The sequence below is a fragment of the Zonotrichia leucophrys genome, chromosome 1A (assembly GCF_028769735.1).
Source record: "Zonotrichia leucophrys gambelii isolate GWCS_2022_RI chromosome 1A, RI_Zleu_2.0, whole genome shotgun sequence".
NCBI classification, from domain to species: domain Eukaryota; kingdom Metazoa; phylum Chordata; class Aves; order Passeriformes; family Passerellidae; genus Zonotrichia; species Zonotrichia leucophrys.
Window position 1 is genome coordinate 36,752,252 of NC_088170.1, and position 26,927 is coordinate 36,779,178.

General features: G+C 37.9%; 1 protein-coding gene across 9 annotated transcripts in view; it reads left to right on the forward strand.

Annotated features, from left to right (window-relative positions):
- Positions 1-211: 211 nt before the first annotated feature.
- ATF7IP (activating transcription factor 7 interacting protein) overlaps positions 212-26,927 on the forward strand; it is an 88,447-nt gene continuing 61,731 nt past the window's right edge. For 2 of the 9 annotated variants that reach the window (XM_064702240.1, XM_064702245.1), the window contains exons 1-3: positions 212-423; positions 1,967-2,071; positions 3,735-3,811. In XM_064702240.1, the coding sequence (XP_064558310.1) occupies positions 3,801-3,811 (11 nt within the window). In that variant the 5' untranslated portion in view covers positions 212-423; positions 1,967-2,071; positions 3,735-3,800. Of the gene's footprint in view, positions 424-594; positions 710-1,000; positions 1,210-1,966; positions 2,072-3,734; positions 3,812-16,079; positions 16,472-26,927 lie in introns of those variants that run through there. The other 7 variants (XM_064702248.1, XM_064702249.1, XM_064702241.1 and 4 more) reach the window with 6 other exon arrangements.

Sequence of the window (26,927 nt, forward strand, 5' to 3'; positions counted from 1 at the left end):
GGCCGGCTGCTCCCGGCACCGCCCTTCGGTGCTCCACAGCGCCCCCTAGCGGCAGCGGCCGCAGCGCGCCCCGGCGCTTAATGCGTCTACCCTTGCACGGCTGCGCGCCAAGGGGCGGGGCCACTGCTCATTTAAATACCACGGAGGCTTGTTTGCATGCCACCAAGATGGCCAGCCCTGCGATTGGCCGGTTCCGGAGCAGCGCCCCACTGCCGGCCCCTGTGCCCACGGGGAGGCGGAGCAAACTGAGGGAGGGGAGGAGACACGGGGTTCATTTGCATAGCGGCCCGGCGTGTGCGACTGGGGGAGGTGGTGTTTGTGCCCGGGGCGCGTTGCGAGTTTAAATCCACAGCGGCGGCGGCAGTACAGCAGGGGCGGCAGCGGCTGCTCGGGCGGGAGCTGCCGCGGGACGCGAGGGCGCAGGTACGGCGGGGCGCGCTCGGGGCGCGGGGGCCGGGCGGGCAGGGCACGGCACGGCACAGCGGCGGCCGTGCTCGCTGCTCCGCGCGGCGGCGGCGGCGGCGGCTGCAGCGGCGGCGGCTGCAGCGGCTGCAACAACAGTGCGCATGCGCCGGAAAGCTGCAGCGCTGTACACGCGCATGCATGGGAGCACGTGACCCGGCTCCAGTGCAGCGGCGGTGGCGCGCGTGCGCGTCCCCGTTGCTTTCGCGCGTTGGCGGCGGCGGCGGCGGTGGCGGCGCGGGCACAGGTGGGTCTGAGGGGGGCGCGTGCCGGGAGCAGCGGGCACCCGCATGGGCGCGACCCGCCTCACGCGGCCTGGGCGAGGCGAGGCGAGGTGAGGGCGCGTTTGGGTGGGACAGGGGCGCGTCGGGCGCTTCGAGAATGTTTCCTCGCTCCCTGCCGGAAATGGGCTGGCCTGGCCTGCGTGGTTGGTGGTGGGCGCCGCCGGGAAGGGCCTCACCGGCACGGCGGGCGTGGGACATCGCAGCGCATGGACTGTGGACGCACCGTGGGGAAAGTATTGGTGGTGTTTTTACACTGGCAGGCACCAGGGCGCAGTTTTTGTACTTTATGGATATGCTTGTTCCTTGGAAACCAAACAGTTTCTATATGGGAACCGAGAAGGTCGAGTTGTGCTTACTCGTGTCGTGTCACCAGTAAACAAGACCCAAGCGGTTCCTCGAGGTGTCATGGCCGCCCACATCAAAACATGGCAAAAGAGTTTAAGCCATGTGCTAAGTAAAGAAGGTACATTCGAACCTCTTCTCATCCTTAAGATTAAATATTTTAAATATCCAAACTTTTCCCAGTTAAGTGCTTTTTTCTTTAATTCTGAGGCCTGGTGTCGCTCTGCCCTGGAGTAGGTTTTTCTTCTAGCAAATCCATCTTTCTGGATTTTGCAGTCGTTGGCAGATATTCAGTGGAAATGCTGATAGTAAGATATTTTATTACTTAACGGTAATCTTGAAATCATTCTAAGTAGTGTCACATGACTAGGTAGACTTAGCAGAAAAGTTGGATGGAAACGTTGATGGAAAAGTACCTGCTTAAAATAAAGGGGTGAACAGCTCAGCTATTTTAGGAAGCAGTCAGTGAGCTTAAAAATGCAGGCTTCAGTCACAGAAAAACATCACTTACACCTCTAGATATTTGCTATGCTAACCAGTGGAAGTAAGAGCATGTTAATGGGTATGTTTGCTTAATATTCCAAACTATACAAGAAAATGCAACATTATTATAAATAGGTTTATTAGAACTTACTTCTGCAAGATGAGAATATTTTACAAGCATATTATTTGTCTCTCTTTTGCAAGTTAAAATACATGCTTGCGCTTGTTACAGTTCATAATTCTTACGTTCGTATTTTCAAAAGCAGAAGAGTGAAGAATGTTTGTAATCACTGCTTAAGTGTGGAATGAATAATTTAAATATGAAATCTGTACACACTCATCAGCTATCAATGTAAAAAATAAGTGGTGTTCTAATTAGGTGCTGGTTTTTGCAGTCCTCCAGGAAGGTATGAAGGAGAGTGTTGCTGCAGATACTAAGAATTTCTTGGAAGAGAAGAAACCAAACACAAAAACCACTGCTGTTTGATACGTGATCTTGGGTAGGTAATTTCTCACTTTCAGACCCATGAAATGGGGCTAATGATTGTTGTCAGGCCAATTGTAGAATATATTAGTTAACAATTTCATGAGGATTTATGCATTTTATGAATTGGGGTAACTGCATCCACTAGTTATTCTTGACATATAGCAATTATTTTCTTATATGCTCCAGAACTGCCAAGTTAAATTTTTATGTGTGTATAATCGAGGGAGCATTATATTAACAATTTTGGATTCTTCTTACATTTTTAGTTTGGAGAACTTAGTACATTTCTTGGAGTAAACAGTATTTTTATCAGCTGCAACCTTTCTACCAACTGTAGCAGTGCTGAGCTGATGCTTTCTGTGATAATATGGAACAGTGTTGTATTTTGTTCTATGAAATAATTTACTGAAAGCATTTGGATGTTGTGTAGACTTAAAACTAATCACAGTACCGTTCATTTGCAAAATGGTTCAACAATAACTATATGCATCAATTTAAATTGTTATTTTGATGACTTTTTTGTGAAACCATCTATCTTCTACCCCATTTGAAGTCTGTTTTCAAAGAGATGCTGATTCTAATAGATACATCTTTTTTGCCATGTTTCCTGTACCTTCATAGGCCATAGCTTGTCTTATTGTACTCATTTCAAAAACTTACAAAGCCAACATTAACTATAGCATGTGAATTTCTCTATAAAAGCTCCTTTGGTAATTCCTCCTCTGGGAACGTAAAACACATAAGCATATGCTTTCCTACCATCATGGAAGGTGATTTTTCCAGCCGAGCAAGAGCCTGAACAGCTTAATGAAAGTTACTAGTTAATAAAGTTTAAATACTGATTTTACTGAATTCGGTGCAGACAAAAATGTTATACATGTTCAGTGAATTCTGAAGTACTGATTTGCTGTTAGTAACTCGATTTTCATTTTCCTTGTATTTGCGTGTGTTTCTTGTTACTAACTAGAAATATTTTCACCATGAAATGGATCTGACTAAGCCAAATACTGTATGTTGTTTTCGAAATAAGGCAAAAAAATTTCATTTCTTACTATTTAGATGTTTTAATGATGTAAGTATTCGCTAGGTTTATTTCAGCTTAATTGTCAGAAACCATACATGTGGCAAAAACATGCAGTTCATTTATGGCATATAAGCAGTAAGGCCAAATGATTCTTTAAACCAGTATGTCCTTATTCAGTAGGTTGCATGTTAGTGCTTTTCTTCTTTCGTATTTATTCTACTCTTGATGGGGTTTTTTGTAGTATGGGTTAGTTCCATCTTTACGTGATGGATTTTAATTTGCGAGTTACGGCAATGACACGTGTTCGTTGCAGTTTTCATAAGAGGTAATAAACGAAGAAAATAAGTTGTAAGTTACAAAACTGTTAAGATATTTGAGTATGGGGAGCTGGGATTTTTTTTCCCCTCCTTGATGTTTTTTATTTAATGCTGCTCTTAAATGTAATGAAATCTAACGTTATTTTTGCAGAACATCACTCATTGGTCTCCTTGGTTTTCTCTAGTACCTGACATTACTCTGAGGAATTGACCTAGTCACATAAAATATGTGGGAGTTTGTAAACTGGTCAGCATAAATGCTGTTTTCATGATGTATATTTGAAATCTTGGTGTTTCAGTTCTACTCACTGTGCTGTGTGTTCTGCATGAAAAAGTTTTTCTAGTTCCACTGTGCTGTAAGAAGCTGTTTATCAAGCGGCAGTGACTTAACCAAATACAGGATGGGAGTAAGGTAGGGCTGTTGTGTGTCAAGTTCTTTTTTTTTTTTTTTGTTTGTTTGTTTTTTTGACAATTCATAAAAAGAAAGTTAAAGTGTTTTCTAAAATCATATTTTTCTTGTCAAGTCAGCTGTAGAACGTCTTAATCAGTGAATATGGTTTAGATATGAATTGAGCAGAGTTGAATTTAGAATTCTGCTAGGAGAATTTTTAAGTGTCCAACAAGGTTATTTTTCTGGCTGAGAAGAAAAATTGCAATACAGATAAGTGGCAAAAATTTCAAACTGTGCAACAGCCCTAAAATTTTTAAGAGAAACCTGTTCATCTTTAGCACAGTAGACCAGTTTTATGTGAACATTGATTGACAATTGTTCTTAGTAGTTCTCGGAAGAGTTGTTTGTTTTCAGTAAATATATAGCATAGTTAGCATCAAATGTGATTATTAATTATTAATAATTAATAATCATTATAGTTAATACCTGCAAATCTTGTGAAAAAATTTGCTGGAGTGAGGAGAAGCTATCAGTGTTGGTAGTGAGGGAGGTTTGAAATTATGTGGTGTTTTGGGGAGATAATTTGCTGTCAGTCAGTACATAGGCCAGTTTCCACTGTTCACTTGCTTGGTGTAGTAAGGCACTGGTGATAACCTGAGTGAAAAACAGCAAGACAATATTTATAATCTGTAAGAAACGTGGACTCCCTAGTTCCATTGCTCACTCCTTATCTTACTTAGTACTGCTGGTGTATATTTTTTTAATTCCCTGTATATTCAACAGCAACTCTGCCCTCCCCTTTCCATCCCTCCCCCCATCTTTCAGGTTTTTTGTCTGAAAGTAAAGACTCCCTTGCAGGTGTAGCTGAGAGCATGGTACTAACTATACCGTGCTAAATAACTGCCTAATTTTCAGTTGTAGGTCAGTTTGCATCCCATCATAGTGGAAGAATTCACGACGTTGTGTAAATAAATGTTTGTATGTTGTGTAAATACCTTTTATGTTTCTCTGGGAAAACTTTTGTTTTGGAAAGCAAACTATGCCTTTTTTTATATTTTGAGCTATGCTTGTTACAAATAATTTAAGAACTATACATAGGAATTACTAGCACTTACTTCTTTCGTGAACCAACATCAAATAATTTCAGAACTTAGGGAATTAGGTGGCTGGGTGCAAAGTACTATTTAAAATGCATTTTCAGAAATATTTAGCTCAACTAATACAGGTACTTTTGTTGTGGATGACATGAGTTTTTGTAATACAGGAAAAATCTTTTCCTTTTTCTAGGTATGGTTTCTGAAAATGCTTTCAAGTAAACTCCCATAGTCAATGCACAGATTTCATTAATTATATGTCTGTGGCTATGGGAGACAAAATAAACATACAGATTATTTTAACAACTGTCGTTTTGTGTTGTCTCAAGCATTATCTTCAATTTCACAGTAGTGTCAAAAAATGTTATGGTGAAAAAACCCCGAACAATTTCCTGAACAAAAACGCATCCCTTCTCTCTCCTCCGTCAAAACGCCAACCAAACAATCCAAAAGCTGCCATCTTACTTCTAGCTTTGCTTCCAACGTGCTGCACTTTCCATAAGGTATTTTTTAAAAGAAGTTGTGTTCAAGTTTTTTGTTTCTTTCAGAAATGGGTTAAACACATTAATATAAATGCTAGGTGACTTCAGTCAATGCGCTGAAATTTTCTTTGGTCCTACCATCAAGAAGCTTGGAATAATGAAGTGTCCTTAATTGTTGTGCAGACTTTTGCTTTTCTGAATTTCAGTGCTGCTTGTCTCATGATTATGAGCTCTTTTCTTTCCCCCAGCAGTTTAGTTAGTGTTTATATGTGATGTCCCAAGTGAAAGCCAAGATGTTTCTTGAAATCAGTGTACTGGCCTGTGCGAAAATAGGAATAAAAAGGGTTTTCAGTAGATAGTATTTAGAGACGACAGTTGCATTGCATACAAATAGTAGTTTCTCCTTCATTTCATCAATGTAAGAACTGTTTTTTCTATTTAATGTTAACTAACATATAAAACTCCACACAACAAAACAAAAAAGATCAATAATGGAAGAGAGTAAATTAGAAAAGTGGATAGGATGTGGTTTGGACACAGGGACTTGTGGATGAGACATAGCTAAGTGATTTCTAAGCATCTAATTTGAGCAAAAGAAAGTATTCATGCTTTGGTTGTTCTCTCCTGCACTTGTTATGTTTAAATGCTTAAAATCTTGTCTGAATGGACAGAAATTTCTGCCTGCCCTTGATTTTTCAGGAAGGAGCCCTGGTATGAACAGTGGCTCTATGTAATGGTATTTAAGAGGTGTGTGCAAAGGTGACGTTATTTACACAGGGCAATACCTAGAGAAACAACAGGATGCCATTCTCTTGCGGTTCTTGTTTGATGTCCATGAGAAATTGGGAAAATGGAAGTCTTGCTTTAATTTATGGCTCCAGTAATTGAACTTACTGAGATGATATTGGAATGTTTTGGCATGTTATCAAAAGAGGCCAGGATTAAAGGTTGTTTGGTGTTCTTATTGTAACATGTTAAACTTAACTTCCATTCTCTAGTCTTACAAAAGTGCTTTATTTTCTTGGAATTTTGACTAGAGAGCAATGAAAAAACTGTAGTCCCGTGCTAGTATAGAATTACACAGTAGTGTGGGTGCAGTCTAACATTTCCAGGGCTAATAAACCAGTTTCAGAGGACTTATTCCATTCAAAATCTATGTTTATTTAAACAACAGGTTTTATTTTAAACACACTTTTGTGTGTTAATGGAGGTCTATTGAACTGGACATTGAAGTTAATGCATGTGATTTCCTTACTATTCAGAAAGATATTTTGCGTCCATGTGTCTGTATTAATGTATTATGGCCTCTGCATGTTCCTGAACCTTTCTGACAAAGCAAGACATTTGTAGCAATAGGACTGTGACATGGATTCTGTTTTCTCTGGCTCAGGGAAAGCATTCTGTGAAATTTTTTTGCAAACTTGTTGGTTTTGCCTGTTCAAACCTATTTAAATCATTGTCATCCATATGTCAAGCTCCAAGACTCAGCATTACATAAAACGCAGTGTTGTACAAGTGCAACTTTTGGATTCTGGGTTAGAATGTCCCTGTGTTTTTGATGATATTCTTGAAATTGTGAAACTTGAAGTCAGAATTCACATTTTGATGTACAAATTTTGTAGGCATACTGAACACAGAATTCTATTAAAAACATTGTCACTGGGGAAATCAAAGTATATGTATATTTGTAATACAAATGGAATATTTAAGTTTAAATTTTGGAGTCTTACAAGTTATTGCAAATTTCCACAAGAGAATGGTGTGGTGTATATGGTGCTCAGAGTAAGCAACATGGGGTATATAATTAGATAATACAAAATTTATCTTTTGATTTGTAGATTTTTACTTTAATACAAGGTGTTGGTGAAGGAAAGCTTCATTGTAATGGATAGTTTCAAATTAGCTGTAATGAATTTGTTCTCCAATGTTCACAAGTCTTTTTTGAGAAATATTTTTTTTTAACTTCAAGTATATTTTCATTTAGTTTTCTAAATCTGTACCGTACTATCAGTGGAGCTGTCTCATACGTGGCATGTGCCCTTTCTTGTACTGCAGATCATGGTAATACAAGGTCAAAAAGAAAAGCCAGATGGTGTGTTTCACCATTTTTTTAAGTTAGAAATCCTGGCTGTAGTGCTGATGAGTGCATCAGACAACTACTGCTGGCATGATTAATCAATCCTGAAATAACTAGCTACAGCTAGCAACAGACGTGCACAGTTACATAAGTCTAGACCTTTTCATAATTGGAGCGGTTGGAGGGCATCTTGTTCTACTTTTTAGGGGGGAGTGGCTTACTATGTTGGGCTAATTTTGGATCACAAAGATTATTTTTTGTTAAAAGGCTAGGTATATTTCAACTCTGATTTTCTTTGGAATTGCCCCATGGACTCTTGCAAGTATTTTGCTGTGAAGTAGATAAATTTGGATTATGCAGAAGTGAGGCAGATATAGAGGAGCTCCCTCCAGAACTGATCCGGTGTTGCCTCTATGAGAGTGCGTGATTGGTTATTATTTATTATATTATTATAATTAATATTATTATTTTCATTACCATATACAGATAATAGAGTGAAACCTGTATTGGATTTAATTTTGTGTTAAACTTGTGTCTGGTTAACAACCCCATTGTCCCCACCATAGGTCTCAGACCAGTTCTTCAGGAACTGCTCTGTTACGAGATTCCATCAAAATTCCTTAAGTGATTCCAGATACAGCCCTTCTTTGAAAAACTTAGACAACAAGCTGCGTTGCAGTCATAAGAAGTTAGATACTAGATTTCTCTAAGCATTGAAATTCTGGAATGTTCTTGGGGTTTTTGCTAAAGCAGACATCCTTTTTTCCTCCCCAAGTAAAATTTTTGTTTGGCAACTAATGTTACAGACTATTTTGAAGTAGATGGAGCAGTACAAAGCTGTAGATTAACTTCTTAAATTGGTTGTTTTGTTTTTTTGGGGTTTTTTTTTGGCTTTTTTTAGAAGCATTGAAGTGAGCCTGCTCTTGAAAACTGTTCCCTAATGTTTGTCAGCTCTGTGTGTGTATCCGACTCTGTATCCGTCACTGTTAATATGTGACATGAATTCATGAATTCTGAACTGCCTTGCAGTTGTGAGAGATTTGAAGCATGTGACACAAATCCTGGATCACAGGCCTGGAAGGGCTGCCTCTTGCTTGTTTTTGGTTTATTTTGATTTTCCCTTCACCAGTGGTGCTAAGGAAGCTGCAGTGCTGCAGCTGTGCATTAACCACTTCCTGCCTGTCAAAGAAACCACTCCTCTGCTTGCAGGTACCCACCCCTTCCACCTCTGCAGTTTGTTGCAGTGTGGTAAAGACAGAGGTGCTTTGCTGTGTAAATGTTTTACCTCCTGCTGAGTTGTCACTGATTGGCTTGAGTGAACGCTGCAGCCATCTTAAGTGTTATTTTCAGTACAGCTGAGAGAGCAGTTTTAGAATGGCTGAAAAAGTGTTCTTCAGTGTAGCAGTGTAGCTTGACTGGGTGCAAATGAACAGAGCTGTTATCATCATGTGCTCCGGACCTTAGAGGTGAGCACCAGCTCTACTCTGCTGTGAAGCAATTTAAAACCTTGGTTAGACACAGTTAAAAGTATTTCTAAGCTATATAAAATACATTGCAATGCTGTTGTCTTTTTTTTTTTTTTTTTGGTCAGTTGTAGTGGGTTTTGGTTTTTTGCTGATTTGTTAGTGGTTTGATATTTAGAGTTCAGTTTTCAGGGGGTTTTTTTTGGTTTTTTTTTTTTTTTGTTGGTATTTGGGATTTTTTTTTATTTGCGCTTTTTTGGTTTTCTCTTTGCTTTCACACTGAATTAATTCACAGACCTTTATCTTGTCTCAGTTACAGGATAGATTAGATGGGACAGGTCAAATATCATATTTGTCTTGCTAATGCAATTATTTTGTTCTGGCTTACCTTCTTAGCAGGCCAGAAGAGCACTCATTCTGTGCTGTCCCTTTCTCGAATGCTTTCCTCATACTTTTACTGAAAAATGAAATAAACACTTTACGAACTTCATTATATTTTTGAAACCAAGCAATTAGATTTATCATGTTTTCAATGTATAACTTTTCCAGTGGTAGATAATTACAATGCCTGTATGAATACATTAGAAAAACAGTGATTATATAAATGTTAACTGTTCTGTAGGTAGCACTTATTTGCTACTCCAGAATAAGACTACCGATTTTATGGAATTACTACAAATGAGAAGATGGAAGTTTTGAAGTTTATTGTTCTTTTTTTTGTATAAATTAATTGAAATCCGAGTTTCAAAGTGTTAGTGGTTTCACAGGCCTCATGTATTTTGCTGTTGGTACTGGATGGTGACCTAGCTGTCATCCTTAAAAGTCATTAGAAGGTACTGTTTCCAGGGAGATGAAAGTAGGAGAAAAGTAATGCTCAAGTTGGACAACAGAAGAGAAGAAAAAAGGCATTTTTGTTCATGACTGTATAATTTCCTTGTTCTGTGTTTTATACCTACTTCAGGTCTTCATGGGTTCTCTAAGCTGCACATAGGTTAAACCAAGAGTAAGTAAACAGGAAGCTTCTTGAAGTTCTCCAGAAATATCAGGAGCAGCAGATGAGCTTGGTGGCTCACAGTATTTTCCTGGCTGAAGCTGAACTTAGTGCTAGGGCTGTGAAAGCTAGTCTAAATGCTGACAAGTTTAGTCCTTCCTCAGAATTTCTGCACTTTAATTTGGTGCTTTCAGTATAATGTCTAACAAAGCACTTAGTGGTTAAATTAGTATTAAATATCTTTTTTCATGTATTATGTTACACAGTTAATGGCAACACGGTGTTTATAAAGACACTGAATATTCTGTGCAGACTTTGCATGTCAGATTCTCAGGAGATGTTGTTTATCCATGTTTATTCTGTTCATTTGATAAAAAAAAATAAAGTCAGTAAAATCCAGAATTTTTAAGGTGAGATGATTTAGTTATTTCAGTCAACAGTAACTTTTTAAGTAATTGGTCATAGAATTTTTCTACTTTAGGATAAGAAATGCAAGTATGTGATCAGGGGTGATAAAAAGTAGGTCGGTAGTTTTTTATTGCTATTGGAACTTTGGTGAATTTGATTTACAGCAGATTTTGGTTCATAGTGGCTTCTTTTGATTGAGTAGGATAGTTAAGATCCTGGGAACATTTGAATCCTTCGAAATGTCTGAAAGTTCAAATCACAAATCCTAATTAAACACATTTATCTTGATAAAATTTGACAATTTACACCATACATTTATCTCATCTAATGAATGTAAATTAATAATACAGCGCAACAATAATTTTTCTGGTTTTCTGCAAAATACTGAGTTATCCTTACCTCAGTCTTATAAATGATTACTGACATTTGTGTGTTTAGTCAGTTATTGCTCATTATTTCCAGATGTTAGTAACTTATATTGTTCACAGGAAGCAGAAACATTTCATTCTTTGAGATGACCAAACTTCTCCTTTATAATCTCTGAAGGGGATGAAATTTTATATCTAAAACATACTTAACCATACACATCCTGTGGTGGTTTGTTGGTTTTTGAGAGTTAGGTTTATGATTGGTTGGGTTTTTTAAAAAGAACGGCAGGCATATAAATATTGCCCAGTGCTCTTTGTTTTGTTAAGATGTCTCTGTTAAAGTGTGCTTTAATGGAAGCCTGAAAAGTAGAGTATTTTAGACAATCATTAGAAAGAGTGTTTTTCATATGTATTACATTTGAATAAAATACAGTATTTTTAGGCCATGTCTTTTACATAGTCCTTTTAGTGAATTTTATTTTGCTCATAGTTTTTTTTCTGTGAGCTGAGTAAGCTTATTCCTATTTTGCAAAAAATGCATGGAGTGGTTGCCAGGGCTCAGAGAAAAATTCTTGTCTCTGTGTTTCCCATTGCCTTTGGTTTTTGTTTTCCTCTGCTTTTTAACAGGCCATTTTGAACATGGCTCCATTTTTGGAAGTGCTGTACAGAATGTGACTGGCCCAGCAGGGAGCTGTAGTGTTTTGTTCCATGAACTGCATGGGTAGTGTGGTTTGGTTTGGGGTATTGTTGGTTGGTTTTCTTTTTTCTTTCCTAAAGTAGGTGTTAGAATGCTAAAAGTATGGTAGGTTTTGCATATGGGGTACGTTCCCATTTTCAGAAATCCAAGTACATTGTAATGCTTTTTTTATGGTTGTACTAGTAGCTGAAAGTATAATCTCTTTTCTCTTCACTCCCACGGTGCTAATAGTTTGGTCTTTCTTACTAATCAAAAAGAAAATGAAAACCACCAAAAGTCAAAGAAACAGGGTACTTGAGTGGATGCTAAAACACCCCCCTCCCCCCACCACCTTTATTAAATACCTCAATTAGATGTTCATGCTTTGAATTAGAAATAGATGTGTGTAATGAAGTAATGACTTCAGCTGAATTGATTGCTATACAGTTTTAATGCAAGATGTGTTGTCAGACTGAAATCAGTATAGTTGTGTCTGTGTATTCTAGAAAAAATAGCTTTGTACTGCTGGTAGTTTATCTTTCAAGGTTACCTATCAGGAGTTAGATGAATTTCTATTAGGGTAGCAGTCTCAAATGTACTTAATTTTTTTTTTCCCAAGAGAAATACCATTTCCAAAAGAAAACCAGTAGTTTGCTCTGAAAAAATGTATTCCCTTTTTTTGCATTTTATTTGCAAAGGCTGTACTTTAAAAGAGGAGTTTTCCTGTAACAACTTTATTTTTTCATTTGTACACTGATTTATTTGGATAGTATTTCACTACTAAATCACAGTTGCTTGGAACCATTCTAACATGGCTTGATTATTTTTTTATGATTCTTCTTAAGTTCTGAATTGTCTTGATTTGCGCAGCTGCATCTTCTATTTTGATAGAAATTTGGGAGCAAATGATTTCAGGCAGGATTTGCAATGGACTGGAACAGACTGCTGAATGAATTCAGTACTGTTTAGTATATGGCAATCACTTTAAAACAGCTGACTTGTTTGGTTCTTTAGGTGGAAGTAAATGGTTACCAAGTTCTTAGAACTGTCTGCAATCTTAAATACTTACTCATGTTACAACTGCTATTAAACAGTTGAATTGGATCTTTATTATTTAGCTGTAAAATTTAGTAGACTTTTTAAGCATGTACTGTCTTTGAAGGAATTATGAATAAGCCAAATTATTTACTGTCTTCCATCATCTTGATTTTCAGATTGAGATCAGTTAGCTGTTTAGTAAATAACAAAATTCTGCATGTAAATTTAAGTGAGCTAAATGTAGGAGTTTTGAAGTTGATGAGAATACTCATACTGAGGGTTTTCTAGAAGAAAGGGAGTGCAACATATTAGACTGTTACAGCCTGGAACTTACCTGGTTTAGACACTTTCTCATCTCTTTTCTACAGCACAAAAGCAGATAGAATTATTTTCAGTCCTCCCTCCCCCATTTCCTGCTCTTCCTGTTCTTTCTGCTGATACAGCCTTTTGCTGTAAAATATCTTCAAATAAACCACAGCAGCTAAGATAATCATTTGATTGACAGTTTTCTGTTTCAGAAATGTACATCATTTTCTGTATCTTTTAAACACTAATGTGAGAAAATTCTGCGAATTACTAAACTTTTAGCTGACTAGTGAACAGTAATTTGATCTGTTCTGGTTTAGAGAGGAAAAATCGGGGAAGGGAATGTCTTGGACTAGTGTCAGAAGACTCAGGGCCTTTCATTTTCATTTGCTCTGTGGTGGGTGTTTTTTTGTTTGTTTAAGATTTGTTGGTGTTTTGGTTTGGTTTGGGTTTTTTAGGTCAAGGTACTAGTGATAGATTTCATAACGGTTGGATTTATGTTTATTTTTCCTTTTCATTTTAGACAAACTTGGTCAATTAAATGCGTCAATATTTAAAATGGTGTGGATTGGGGAAATAATTTTCTGTGACTTTTTTTCTCTACTTATTTTGAGAGAACCAAACCGATATTTGAAGATGTTGTCTTTGATTAGCACCTATTGAACCCAGGCAGTTAATAGTAGTTATTTTGAACAAAGCTGGTCTTACTACTTTTGACTGCAACATCTGCTGTTTAAGGTTACTTCTCGTGAGGGACTAGGAAGTCGTTTGCATGTCGAAGGAAAAGAGCTGGCTCTGAGAATATAATAGTTTTTGGGCGTTTCCACCGACATGGGCAAAACGTGCAGAAGGCAGGCACGTTTTGGCTTTTTCTGTAGTGCCAGTCACTGGAGTATTATGATTGAGTATATCATGATTTGTTGTCTCGGAGTCACCTACTAAAAACAAAACAAACTACAAAACAAACCATGTTCCCCCGCCCGAGGGGAGGGGGGAGGGGGGGAAGCCCAAGCTGGAAAGAAAAAAACGCTACCCAAACCCAGTACTTGGGACCCTGCTGAAGGGTCCCGGTACATTATTTGGTTGCCAGCTTGTGTGCAGCAGACAGAGGCTGCCGCTGGTCAGGGGCTCAGCCCCTCTGCCCTGCGCAACCGAGTTGGTGCGTTTCAAACTCCCAGATCAATGGCTCCTCCTCTCTGTGAAAACGTTTTGTGTTTGAAACGGAGCTTTGTCATAAGCAGGGAGGGTGTGAGAGGGAGGAAGGCGCAGCCAGGGGTGCGGGTGACTCTGCCTGAACGTTCTGGAAGCGGGGTGGTGCTTCCCGCAGACTGCAGATGCAAGCTCGCCCGCGGGAGCTGCCGGCAAGTTCAGGCATGGATTTCCCATAGCGGACTGGAGCCTGGAACAGAAAATGCTCCAAGGCTCTAATTTTTACAGTATGTGTTTTAATGTGTTAAGAACCGTACTGTCATTCAGGTATTCATGCATAACGCAATAGAGCTGGGGGGAGGGTAGGACTATGGCTATATTTGGGAAACGTAAGGGGTTTAATTTTTTGTTTTTTAAAGCAGCACTGGTGCCCTTTCTTTTTAAGCTCAGAAGCTGTTAATCCGGTGATTCATTCTGCAAATGACAACAGAATCACTGAAAGATGTATTTTGCATGGGCTTAGATGCGCTAGCATACACAGATCAGTCTGAAAGTAAGGCAAATCCAAATATATAGGTAACATTAAAGAGATGTTACTGATTGTCGCTTTAATGTGATAGGCATTCCGGAAAAAATTATTAGCTTTTCCTTACAAATGACTCTGGTGTTTTGGATGCAAAAGGTGAGGATAAATTTTAACAACAAGTTAGGAGTACTTTACATTACTAAATATTTTCAGATACAAAACCAGTATCTTTTTGACATTACAGATTGCATATTGTGTTATGCTCAAATAACCTAGAACCAGCCATAATGAACAAATTATGCTTGCAGCAGAAAATGGGACATATAATTTGACTGTGTATAGCTTTGACACTGTTGGCATCCTAAAGAAGAACAGTGCAGGGAACTGGAACAGACTGGGGGTGTAAAGCAGGCTCTTATGGTCCTGAGATGCTCTGCCATGTTCAGATTAATAAGCATCCCTGTCTCCATTACTTTGCTTTTTCACTAAGTGGTGCTAGGCTGCTACTACAGCTGCCTATACAACTGCCTAAATGTCTAGCTAGCCAAACTTGATTTTATTTAAGGTAAATTTGTGTTTGTAGCTGGTGTAATAGTGTACCTATTTGCAGTGGTTCTTTCATACCCTAAGAGTTCTTGCAAGGCAGCAGGTGAAGAGGGAAGAGCTATGGCGAATTAATCCTTTACACACACACACTCTCACTCTTAAAGTCTAGCCTCTTTTTTCTTTCCCCAAAAAAATTACAGTGACTTTTAGAACACATTTTTGTCAAATGTAACCTATTGTTCTATTTAATTGAACTTTGACTGGAAGAAAGAAGGTAAGAATTTTAAAATTAGGTATTAAAAGTCGAAGTGAGGCTGAAATCCAAGCTTCTGCTGCTACCTGTTACTCTACCTTAGAGGTACTTGAAAAAATAATTATGTTGAGAGATTTTTTTTCTTTCCCTCCTACACCTAACTAATTAAGAAAAGTTAAATGTGAAATAGAAACAACAAATTAAATGGCCAGACATGTTACTTGTCAGTATTAAAATGAATTTGTCTTACTTGGAACTAATATTTATTTCTTGTTGGAAATTTGCAAAATACTGGAAATACTAGGTTAAGAATACCTAGTTGCTGAGTGCAGTGTAATTTTTCTGGTGTTATTTCTGTTTCACAATGACTGTGAACAGTGTGTGTGTAGCATCCTTGTTGAAACAGGCTGCAATTTATTTTGCAGTCACTATTGTCAAATTTTATTTATATGAACAATGACAGCGGCACTTGATTTCTGACACGGATCTGGATTATTAATAAGCAAATACCTAGAAAGGTGTATTCTAGAACCCGTTGGGAGGGGCAAGGCTTTGCTCAGCAATATGCTGCTGCAATTTAGGCTTGAAATCAGGCCCCTTTATGTAAATTTTACTGGCGCCAGCTAGCTGTAACTGCAGTCTGGCTCCCTGTCGGCAGCCGCGAACATGTGTCATGGACTTCTCCTTCACACGGGCTGCTGGAGCACTCTGGTTTCTTGACAGAAAAAGCAGCACTGGTGAATGTGAAAAGATGTACAAAGGAGTCCAGGTGTAATTAGATTGCTAGTAAGTGAAAATCCTAAGGGAATTTCAGCTTTCTTGGGTTTTTTCAGTGTGCTGTCTTGTGCTGTGCTGTAATAAATCTTTGCCTGTTGGTACTACAGTGTGGTGTGTGGGAGGTACTTCACTGCACATAGTTGCTGCAGCACTCATAGTTGGCAGCACGGAAGGCAGTACAAAGAGTACAACTGGAGGCACTTGCAGTTGCAACAGTTTCCTTAGAGGCTGTGGCATGCTCAGTGAGCTGCAGGGGCACTCTGACGCAGTCAGCTACTATGTGGAGAAGTAGGAATTCCAGCAGGCTTTAACGAACAGATGTAGGCTGCGAGCTGAGGTGTAACAGCATAGCTCAGGCTGGCTGAAAACCAGTACTCATGCTGCTGTGTAAACAAAACAAAGTCTTAGGATCAAGATGGCCGACCTGGAAGTCTACTTGTAGCTCATAATACTTATGCAAATGAGCTGCATGTCAGTGGCTTACTCAGAGGAGGAAGCTCATTTTGCACGTGCCATCTTCTCACCAGGTAAGAGAATCAACTCATTTTCTGCATTCATGTTTTAGAGAACTTGGAAGTTAATTTTTCATTTAGGTCCCACCCCCTCACTTGGCACAATGCCAGGAATTAAATTTCAATGCAAGTGGCATTTTCTGGGAAACCCAAAAGTCATTTGTTCTGGTTGTAATTATATTGGGGCTGTTGTTTTTAGGGGAAATGTTACCTAGAAGTTATTTACTAGAATATTTACTTCAGTAAAATTAAGTAGTTAAAAAATATTCAAAATTTCAGTATGTAGTTTTTGTTGGTAATGTTACTGCTTTTGTTTGATTCCAACCTCTACTGTTTTGCTAGTGTGTTATTTTTGTCTCTATAGTGACACTGGTTGATGCACACGGAGGCTTAGCAATAGTGAGAGCTTACCCTGGAGGGGGTGCAGAGTTGACAAAGTTGAATCCACCAATGTACTTTGGCTTCATCATGTTATGAAGGATCATTGTTATCCGGGTTGTAATTTGAATTTTCTTCTTGTTGAGATTACAAAGCTGTTAAAGCAATTAGATACTGAACTGTTGTCCATGAATCTTTTAGTATATATACTTTCCTAAATACCTATATGTACATTTTAAAAAGCTGATTTTGTAAGAAGGGAACCACCTTAGAATAGGGTGTTCTTATGATCTCTCCCCTGAGAGGACAATAACCTTGCCTTAAAGCAGGAAATTTTAGCAGAATTGTTGTTAATTGCATAATATGCTCTATTGTGGTTATGCATGTAGTGCATGAAATGGCTGCATGGGGCAGATGTGCTGGTTCTGCACAAATACATTTATGTTGTTTCTATGTTATAAGTTGAAGTAATGACAGCATGGAAGACTGGAAATGAGAGTTGGTAGGAGAAAATTATTTGAAAGGATGGTCACTGACCTAGAGAAAAGAGATAATTGGAGATGCATTAGCAAGCCAACAAAACATGGCCACTTAAAGGCAGACATCAGCTCAAGACAGGGATGTGGAACTGGAAGTAGAAAGGCCCGTGTTGGTTGAAGGAAAAATAAGATTAATTGAAGAGAATGAAACTGAAGAGATAGAAGAACAAAGTAAGCAGATAAATAATTACAGGTTAAAATTGTAGTGATAGATATTAAAAGTATTGGAGGCATTCTGAAATAGCCTGGGAATTAAGGCCAGTAGGGTAATAAATATGCTAGGAAGGAGAACTATAGCTGGTTGATATTGCAGAGGGGAGGAATTAACGGTGATAGAGAAAGGTAAACTTTCCCATTCATATGGCAGAGAAAAATGCTGCATGCCTACAGTATGGGCCAAATGAGCTGCAGTTTGTAGACAGCTCATACACTTTGAAACCTTGGATAGCTTTTTTGTGCTAACTTAAGATTTTATATATGGACAGAATTTTGTTTGTCTGCTTATATGCATGTCCAGACTACAAAAAGTAAAAAATGGGCATGTGTGAGAGAGATTACAAACACAAGTGTATGGTACATTTCCCCACATTAAATTACACTAGAAACCTTTAACGCCTATAAAGTTTTCCATAAATGTCAAATTCTGTTAGAACCAATCTTGCTTTCACTGCTATATGAAGGAAACAGTTCAGGGTCCCTCTCTCTTTTCTGTGAAGTGTGTTAGTATGGTAGAGGAGAAATGGCCTTGAGTGGGGCATGAAAAAAGTAGAAAACTGATTAAAATAAAATGTTCCTTGGAAGAAAACCTTGACAGGTAAAGCAAACAATAACAAATATGATATTTGTTAAGAATTAAGAATTCTAACAGTAATGTAGGTGATGATGATAACAAAATCATAGCGAAAGAAAAAAGATATATCACAGTAAATATTTTGGTGTTACTTTGGAATTATTTTTATGAAAGTGAGATTATATTACAAGATTATGTAGACAACCTAAGTTTTTGAAGCTCTGAAGTTACAAGGAAGATACTAAAGATTCCATGATAGATATTTCTTAGCAATGGTTATAAGGAGGTCTTTGTAATCTGAATCCAGGAGTTTTAAAATAATTGGCTGAGAATTTTGAGATGTCCCTCCCAGTAACTCAGTATAAAGTTGGTACTGTGGAAGACGCTGAAGACTTTTTGAAAAGGTCTGGAGAAAAATCATGGAGGATTAACAGTGTGTCAGTAAATGCCAAAAACTGTTATTTCGATCAATGCAAAAGAATATTATTTCAATCAATTATTCAATTGCTGAAACACTATTATAAAAAGGATATCCTAATTAATTTGTTTTAGAACAAAATTTCTTGGTGTAAATACCCAGTATCTTTAATGGACTGACTCATTGATACTCCTTAAATAACAACTTCCCCTCCCCAAATCCTGTATCGATAAAACATTAAATTGATTTTTAAAGCTTTTGAATGGTGGAGGGTAGCAATCATGCTCCAAGTAGAGTTTATGATTGGTATTGTGAAATAGTTATTTTTTAACTTAGAGGATGGACAGATTGACTCTTACAGAGTCATCAGGATAATTTAGTGCGACCCAAACACCATTTATTAGATTCATTAAATTGTATGTGTTGCCTTTGCACACTAAAATCAGATTTCTACATCTGTAGACCATCCAGCATAAAACACATTTGCTTGACAGGACACTCTGTCCTGGAAGTAAGTGGGGATCACACTTACTTCAAAGTAGATAGGTAAAGCCCAAAATAGACAGGTAATGTGGGGAGTCTGAGATTCTATAGCATACAGAGAAAAGGAAGTATTCTTTATAAAGTTATATTCCTGGATGTTACTAAATGCTGATGATGTGAATTATGCCTCAATACAGGTTGCAGTCCTGTTGTCTTCATTGGCATTTTACAATGCTGAAAAATTAGGAGGAGTCCTGGCAAAAGGCACAAAAATTATTATGACCTGGTCATATTCACCTTGGGACTATATAAATAAAACAGTCTTATGGTTGCAAATGCAAGCCTGGGAGAGGTGGTCATGCATACAAATTCATCAGGACAGTCTGTAGTTAGTCTGAAAAGTTATCAGGAAACAGTTCAGCTATGCTATGTGCCAGCACATGAAGAAAGGATGTATAATGATTCTTCACTCATTCAAAGAGAAATCTAGCCTTTAATTTTTTGGATGAGGTGAAACTGCAGCCTGTCCTTTGCAGGAATCAAGCAAGCATGTTGGCTTGCTGGGTTAGCAGGCACGAGACAGACTGTGGACAGGTGTTCCTTTTGATGTTACAGGTTTCTGGGCAGAATCTTTCTGGAGGTTGGCTTACAAGCAAACCTTAAATGGTCAAAATTAAATATGCTTTCCTTTGTGTCTTTTATATATTTTATCAATTGAGGCATTTTTAAGTATAATTCTTACTATCTGCTTCTGACATCTAACCCTGGGTCGCATTTGGGAAACTTCCAGGCAAGAAAAATGAAGTTTCTTGTAAATGGTCACCCTGAGTAACTGTGCAGATGCATTTTTCTCCATATGATTTTTTAAGAAATTTAGGAAGGCAAGCAGTCTAAAATAGCTGTATAAATTTTTATGTACTTATGTGTTTCTGAAATTGGATTGTTGCTTCATCAGCTGCTTTTCCACCTCATAAATCAGCAAAATAAAAAGGTATTTTTTTTTGTGGAACTGCTTTGAGCTCTTCACTGAAGAAGTTGTCTTTTGCAGACCAAATACTACCAACTCATGAATGCATTGGACAGTATCACTACAGCCTGGCCACTGTTTTTTGGCTCAAAAACTTTTTACATACTGTTCTGGCAAAATCATTGTCAAGTAGTGTATCGGTGGAGGTAAACTTGCAGCTCCTTTTTTTGGTATTATATTATACTGTGAATCCTAGTTTGATGTTCCGTGCAGACTATCAATGCTTCATGAACTTATGATATTGTTTCATATTTGAAAATTTGCATTAGCAAGCAAAGCAGTGACCTCATTACTGGAAGAAACGTGTTCTGCTTTTGATCACTTCCATCCTTTCCCCTCAGGAATTAAACACTGGAGTTGGAGGTGGCTCTAGGCCTGGTTTTTCTGATGTCCTACACAGATGGTATATCTATGTGCATTTCCTGAGTTCAGTGAGTTGGTGTGTATGATGTCACTAGTCAGCATGAACAAAACATTAATGGCTGACTTCAGTCCACACAATTGCTGCCAGCAACCCTGCAGAGGTGATGGTATTGAGTAACTGCAAACTGGGGCTTATGGTGGCTTTGAAAAGAATTCATCAGGAAAAAAAATGTAAAGCCTGTCATCCTTGATGTGAAGTTTAAACCCGGGAAAGCCTTCCAGAATTACTTGTGCATCTTGCATAATAGCAGGCCTCACTGAGGTCATTAATAAACAGACATAAGAAATACTTTAGGAAGTGTAAGTTGATCTCATTTGAGGCCTGTAGCTGCTTAATCTAAAAGACAAAGGTCTTTATTGACTACATGGATCATGTCTTCAATCTTCCTTTTTATTTTACTTTTGTGTGCTCTATGAAACCTAACATGAGAACTTGCTGACTGCTGTGGACAAAGACCACCTCGCATATCTTTTTCCTGCTTTCTTCTTCAAGGATCTTAGACTGAGAAGCTGAGGAAACACAAAGATTAATTCTTCCATTGTTATGGAAAAGAAATGCCTTCAGACTACAGATTTTAATTTCAGTTTCTTATGTTTAGAAGTCCATATTCCTTTGTAATATTAACACCAAGCTGTAATTCACAGAAAATACTTCACATTCTTTCTACTAGGATTTTGCTACAGATATAGCTGTTGACATTTGGTCATCCCACAACACAAAAAATAAATAGTACTTAGCAGCTAAAGTGATACAGCACTTGCTAATTTACTCCCTTTTATTAAGATTCATAGTGCAAGATGAGAAAGTCCAATAGGTGGGTTGCTTTTAGATAATTGGTTTTTTACTCTACATCTTTGAGACTTCTGTGTAACATTAGGTTTGTCATCTCCTATTTCAAATGGGTAATTAAGCATTTGGTTTTTTCCCTGATCATTTTAAGGTAATGATTTGAAAAACTGTTGCCTGAAGTGCATGCATGATTCCACTTACTTAGTATTTCATAGAAACATAGCTATTTGCAGTTCTCATCACAAGAGTTTACACCTAATCATTAGCGTTTCGTCCTCTTCTCATTCTTCCTCAATCATTAATCCAGATAGAGATGTCACAGTATTTACTTAATGTAACAGAACCCTTTTAAGAAGACATTGAAGAGTACTTCTTAATGCTTAAGTGCTACTTAATAAAGGCAGGAGAGAATGGGACTCTGTGTATGGATATTGACTAAAGTATTTAAGATGGTACTGCATACCAGTGGTGCTGCTTACTTTGCTAGAGTTCTGAAAAGCTTGTTGCCTCTTTTGAATTTTATAACTGTATGCAAATTGTGCAGAGTAGCTGTCCAGGGCATAAGATGCTGTCTTGTTGCATAGGAAACCCCTCTGGATTAGATGACAGTGAGGGCAGTCTCTCAAGGATCAGTAACCTCATAGCAATATTATCTACAGAAATATGTTGACTGTGTGGATTCTTGCAGTCTTTTTTCATTTCCTGCCACTGTGACATCTGCTGCTTGATGTCTGTGTATTGGTAGAGTCACTGAAGGTCATTTATATTGGTTCTTTTTTTGTAAGATAGAAGAACATGTATGGGATCGTGTATCGCATTCTTTAACTGAGGGAGTTCAATCTCATGTATCAGAATAGTATTTTACTCCATTATAGAATAAATCTAGATAATATGGTAATTGCTATGTGGTATGAATTTTTTTATATTCCTGTTAGTATGAAATTCTCTACTTCCTGTCCTTGCTGAACTTAGGTGGAGAAACCAGGATGATTGCTGAATGTCTGTGGGATTTCTGTGGCACTTGTGGTGATTATTTCTTGTACCATGCAAATATTCTAAGATATTTTATCTACACATAGATACTTAGAAAAGCATAGGAAGAAAGAATCTTCTCCCACGCCCCCTTTTCCCCTCTGAAAAATCTATTTTATTGCCTTTCATAAAACAGTTTTGAAAGGAGTGGAATGAGATGAGGTTATTTAAAGAATAAGTAGGGTTCCAGTGAATATGCCAAAATGGCAAATATCAAAATTGAGATGAAACTAAGATGTTGCTTAGCAACTGTGGTAGTCTCTGGTAGCCACAGATGAATACACTGCTGCTGTAAAGTGAGTCTGTCTGAAGCAGGATTTCTAAAGAAATTACTTAATGAAATTTTATACCAATTTATTCCTCATTTTGGTGAACCTTTTGGGATGGGAAATAAAAACCTGCCAATAAAACTTATTTTGCATATTTATGTTTTTCTAGAGATAAACAAGACTTTCTGCCAAGTATTTTGGTCTTACATTTTATATTCTAGTAGCAATAAGCGCCAGCTTTCCTGTTCCTTGACTTGTCTTCACAATTCACAATTGATGCAGGATTATACTTGATTAGTCATGCATGGGCTGCAGTTGCAGAATGGGGAGAAAAAAGTATTTCATTATATCTGAATAATATCAATTGCTTTCAATATTTTTCCTCATTGCACCATATTTTGAAATCTAACTTCTTAGTTGTTGTGAACTGTTTCAAGCATTCTTCTGAAATGAAATTTTGCAGGTGGAAGATGGGTTGTGATGGTTGAAACCTATGTATGAAAACAGTTCAAGCTTGTGGGAATTTTAAGAGTGCTCATTTTAATCAAATTCTGTAGATGTGTGGAGCTTATACAAAAAACGTGTTGTATTGCATTGCACTTCAAGTTTATCCTGATTTTTTTTCATGCGAATTCTTAGAATTAAAAAACCCACCGGAAAAGGCGTTTCTGGCAGGCACTTAAAGAATTTGTCCGTTGCTTGATGTTCCCTAGTCTGGACTTCCAAAAATAACCTTTCCCGTGTAGAATTGGATTCTTGGGCCTTGCAGTGTACCTTGCCCTAAAATCAAACACATTCATAGTAGTTTCTGTTTGACATCCTGTTTGTCTATGTTGTTATTATGTATATTCATAAATAAGAGTTGAAAATAACTTTGTATGAGCCTGTTGAACCTGTTACTCTTTGCAGTGTCTTTAAATATTTTTGTCTATATTTTTAGTACCAGTGTTTACTCAATGAATAGTTTATATTGCTACATCAGAAGACTAAGGAGTCAAAAAAAAAAAAGAATTGAAGGAAAATATGCAAAATGAGCCACTCATTCTATTGATTGACCAAAGAAGGGGAAGTGAGGTGCTTGGAATTCGTATCTCAGGTGTGATAAAAGTCAGTATCTTATATGAATTAGAAATTAAGTTTCACAAACAATCTTGCTTTAGCTGTACGAAGTTTTTTGCATTCCTGACCAGAGGTAGGAAACAAGATGAATTTGTTTTTCTGGGAGGAAATTGCCTCAAGGATAAGTTCAGTTATGCTTATTTCAGCTTGATGATCTATTGTTTCCGTATATTTTTTAGCTTCCACATACATGAATTACATTTAAAGCCCTATACAAATAAAATAGATCCTCAAGTTCACAACCTAATTACCATTTTAGACTTCTCTTATTATAAGCCATCTGATCATGTTTTCCTCAACCGTATGTATCTATATAAATACAAAATGCATAAAGCTTATAAAAGGTCTATGGACATATATTCAAAGAAGAAGGGTGTTTTGTTGTTGTTTTTTAATGACTTAGCTTATTAGTAGAAGATGGCTTATCTTGAAAAGTACCTTCTCAACTGTGTAGTTACTGCTCTCTTGCTGAAGATGTAACAGTCCTTCAGAAGACTGGTGGAGTTGTCATCTGACCACCTTTAAAAGTCTCATCTTAGAGGGGTTTTAATATCTGACAGGTAATATGGATTTTCTGGTAATGAAATCAGTTGTACAGTTCATTATGAACTAGTTCATAGAGTATCTTAGATTGGAAACAAACTTAAAAGATCATGTGATTTGGTCTTTCTTGGGAAAGAGAGCCTAGATGAGATTATCTGACATCCTGTCCAATTGCATCTTGAAAACTTCTAGCGATGGGGATTTTGCCACATCCTTGGGGAGGTTGTTTCAATCAATCATGTTCTCCTTGTTAAAAAAAAAAAAAAAAAAAAAAGAGAGAAGCATCTGTCTTATACTGACACACAAGTCTTGTCTTTTCCTGATTCTTAACCCACCAACTGATTTCAGCCAAACTTTAAAAAGTTTTTACACTCTGCTATTAAAAAAAAAGGATTTTCCCATCAACAGTGTATTTACTTTCAGGACACTACTCTCATCTTCCTGTGTTTAAATAGCTTTGTTTTTCAGAGGATGTGAGTTGACAAGAATTATTAGCATTAGGTGTAAGCATCTCAGAAATGAACATAACTGTGCTTTGTTGCTTGAGGTGCTACTGATACAGGTCAATACAACTGTGTCACTTTAAACTAGTGTGGCATCGTTTCAAAACTTACTCCTACCAGTATTGAATTTAGAAGTCTGGCCACAAGGTGATAATGAGAAAAGAGTGTCTCTTACATGGTAACAATTAAATCTAGACTATTGTGTTTGGTCTCCTAATGAGTCAGAGAAATTGTATACAGCAAGATCATACGTCTGCTGTCTATGCAGTAAGTGTGGTGAGTAGGTGGGTGTGTCGAAGGTTCTAGAAAGGAAGAATTCAGTAAGAACTGGTACCCTTTCAGGCTACATTTTGTCATTAAAGCCCCTTTCAAAGCTGGTTCTGTTTTTCTTATCATTTATTTCTATGATTGAAACTACATAAAGAAATCATAGGTTTGTTTACTTCCTGCCTCTTGTTCCTTGGGCAGCTTAGCAAAGAATTATATCTGGCAGTCTGTGTCTCTAGAGCTTGTTCCAGATATGCTGAAGTTAAAGAATCATCCATGCAATGGTTGTTTATATATTAGCTTATGAAACATTTAGAGGACCTTTTGGGTGGCATACCAGGTAGTTTTTGTTACAAGTCTTTACAAATGTGAGATGTGACAGATCCTTGCCTAAGAGCAAATACAGAAAAATAATTGTCCACCCAGTGATCCAAGTGAATTTAATCTGGCATTATAGACTTTTACTAGAATAAGTAAGTCTTACTCTGGTTGCATGCTTTGTACTGTAAGAAATTGAGTGCCACAGAACTTCATTAGAAAGGAACTGTTTATCATTGTAAAAATATGAATTACATGCATTATCTGGGATCCTCAGCATATTAATCCAATGTGTTACCAGTACTAAAAGTGTCCCTTTTTTTCTTCCTTTTTCTGTATTTAGTAATGAATAGAATATTAGATTGGCATTTTCTTTTCTAGTTCCCATCATTTCACATTAGCTTCCTTTGGCATTTAGCGTCTGATAAATGAAAAAATGCCTTGTGGTAGGAGACAGTTTCTAGTAAAATGCATTAGGAGGAGCTAATTAACATCAATACAGTAAGCTACCTTTCCTTTAAGAATGCTTGTGACAAACAGTCCTCACACTAGGTACAGGTAATAAAGTTTGGGTAAACTGTAGTTTTCACAAGAAAATTTGTGTGCTTTGGTCGGCTGGGTGGTGGTGATGGTGGGGCTTTCCTCCTAATTTTATTTTGAGGCTTTTTTATACACATTTTTTTGTCTAATTTCACTTGCTTCGTATTGGGATTTCTGTTTATTTTTTGTGATTCTATTTTGTTGAGTCACTCAGAACTTACCAAGTGTCTTCAGTAATCTTTGTGACCAACCACCTGCTTTGGCCACTTTTTTCCTGATCTTGTTATTTAATTGCAACAGAGAAAATACCGTTTTTTCATTCTAGCAGTGCTTGTGTCCATCTCATGTATCAGATGGCACATTTCAGGCTTCCCAAGAGCTAGGTTAGACAGTGTACATGTCCTGCATGCACTGGCTGCTTCATTCACCTTACGATGTTGGCTTTCACCTGCCTTTACCTGTTCCATGAAACAGAAACCTGGGGGCGGCTGTGTTGAATAGAAGGGTGTGGGAACCTATTTACTTGCTTCTGCTGCAGTCACAAGAGTTTACACTATCAGTTTCAGTGAAAATGAAACTATGGTTGAAGTCATAAAATTATGTACATGTAGATTACTGCTGGAATTACTATCACAGAACGTGTACATCTGCGACGAGGCGCACGTGGCCAAAAGGTCAGTGTCTGGCTAGCAGAGGGTTAAGGGCCGACACCCAGCTGCAATTCCCTGCCAGCACCCCTCGGTGTCGGATGGCTTTGGGCAGTGCTGGCTGTGGACAGGCTCTCGCTGCTGAAGTGGACAAGGAAAGGAGCTGGACACTCACTGGGGGGGTGAAGTCAGGTTTATTGAAGGACCCAAGACACCATCCAGGGAGTGACCAGGAATGGAGGGTGAAACAAGATTATAAAGGGGGTGGGTGTACAAAGGAGGGGTTTACACTGAACCAATGGGGAAGGGTGATGGGATGAATTTAACATAACTGACATAATGGGGAAACCAATAAATACAAAGTAAAGAAGGGGCCCCGGGACCA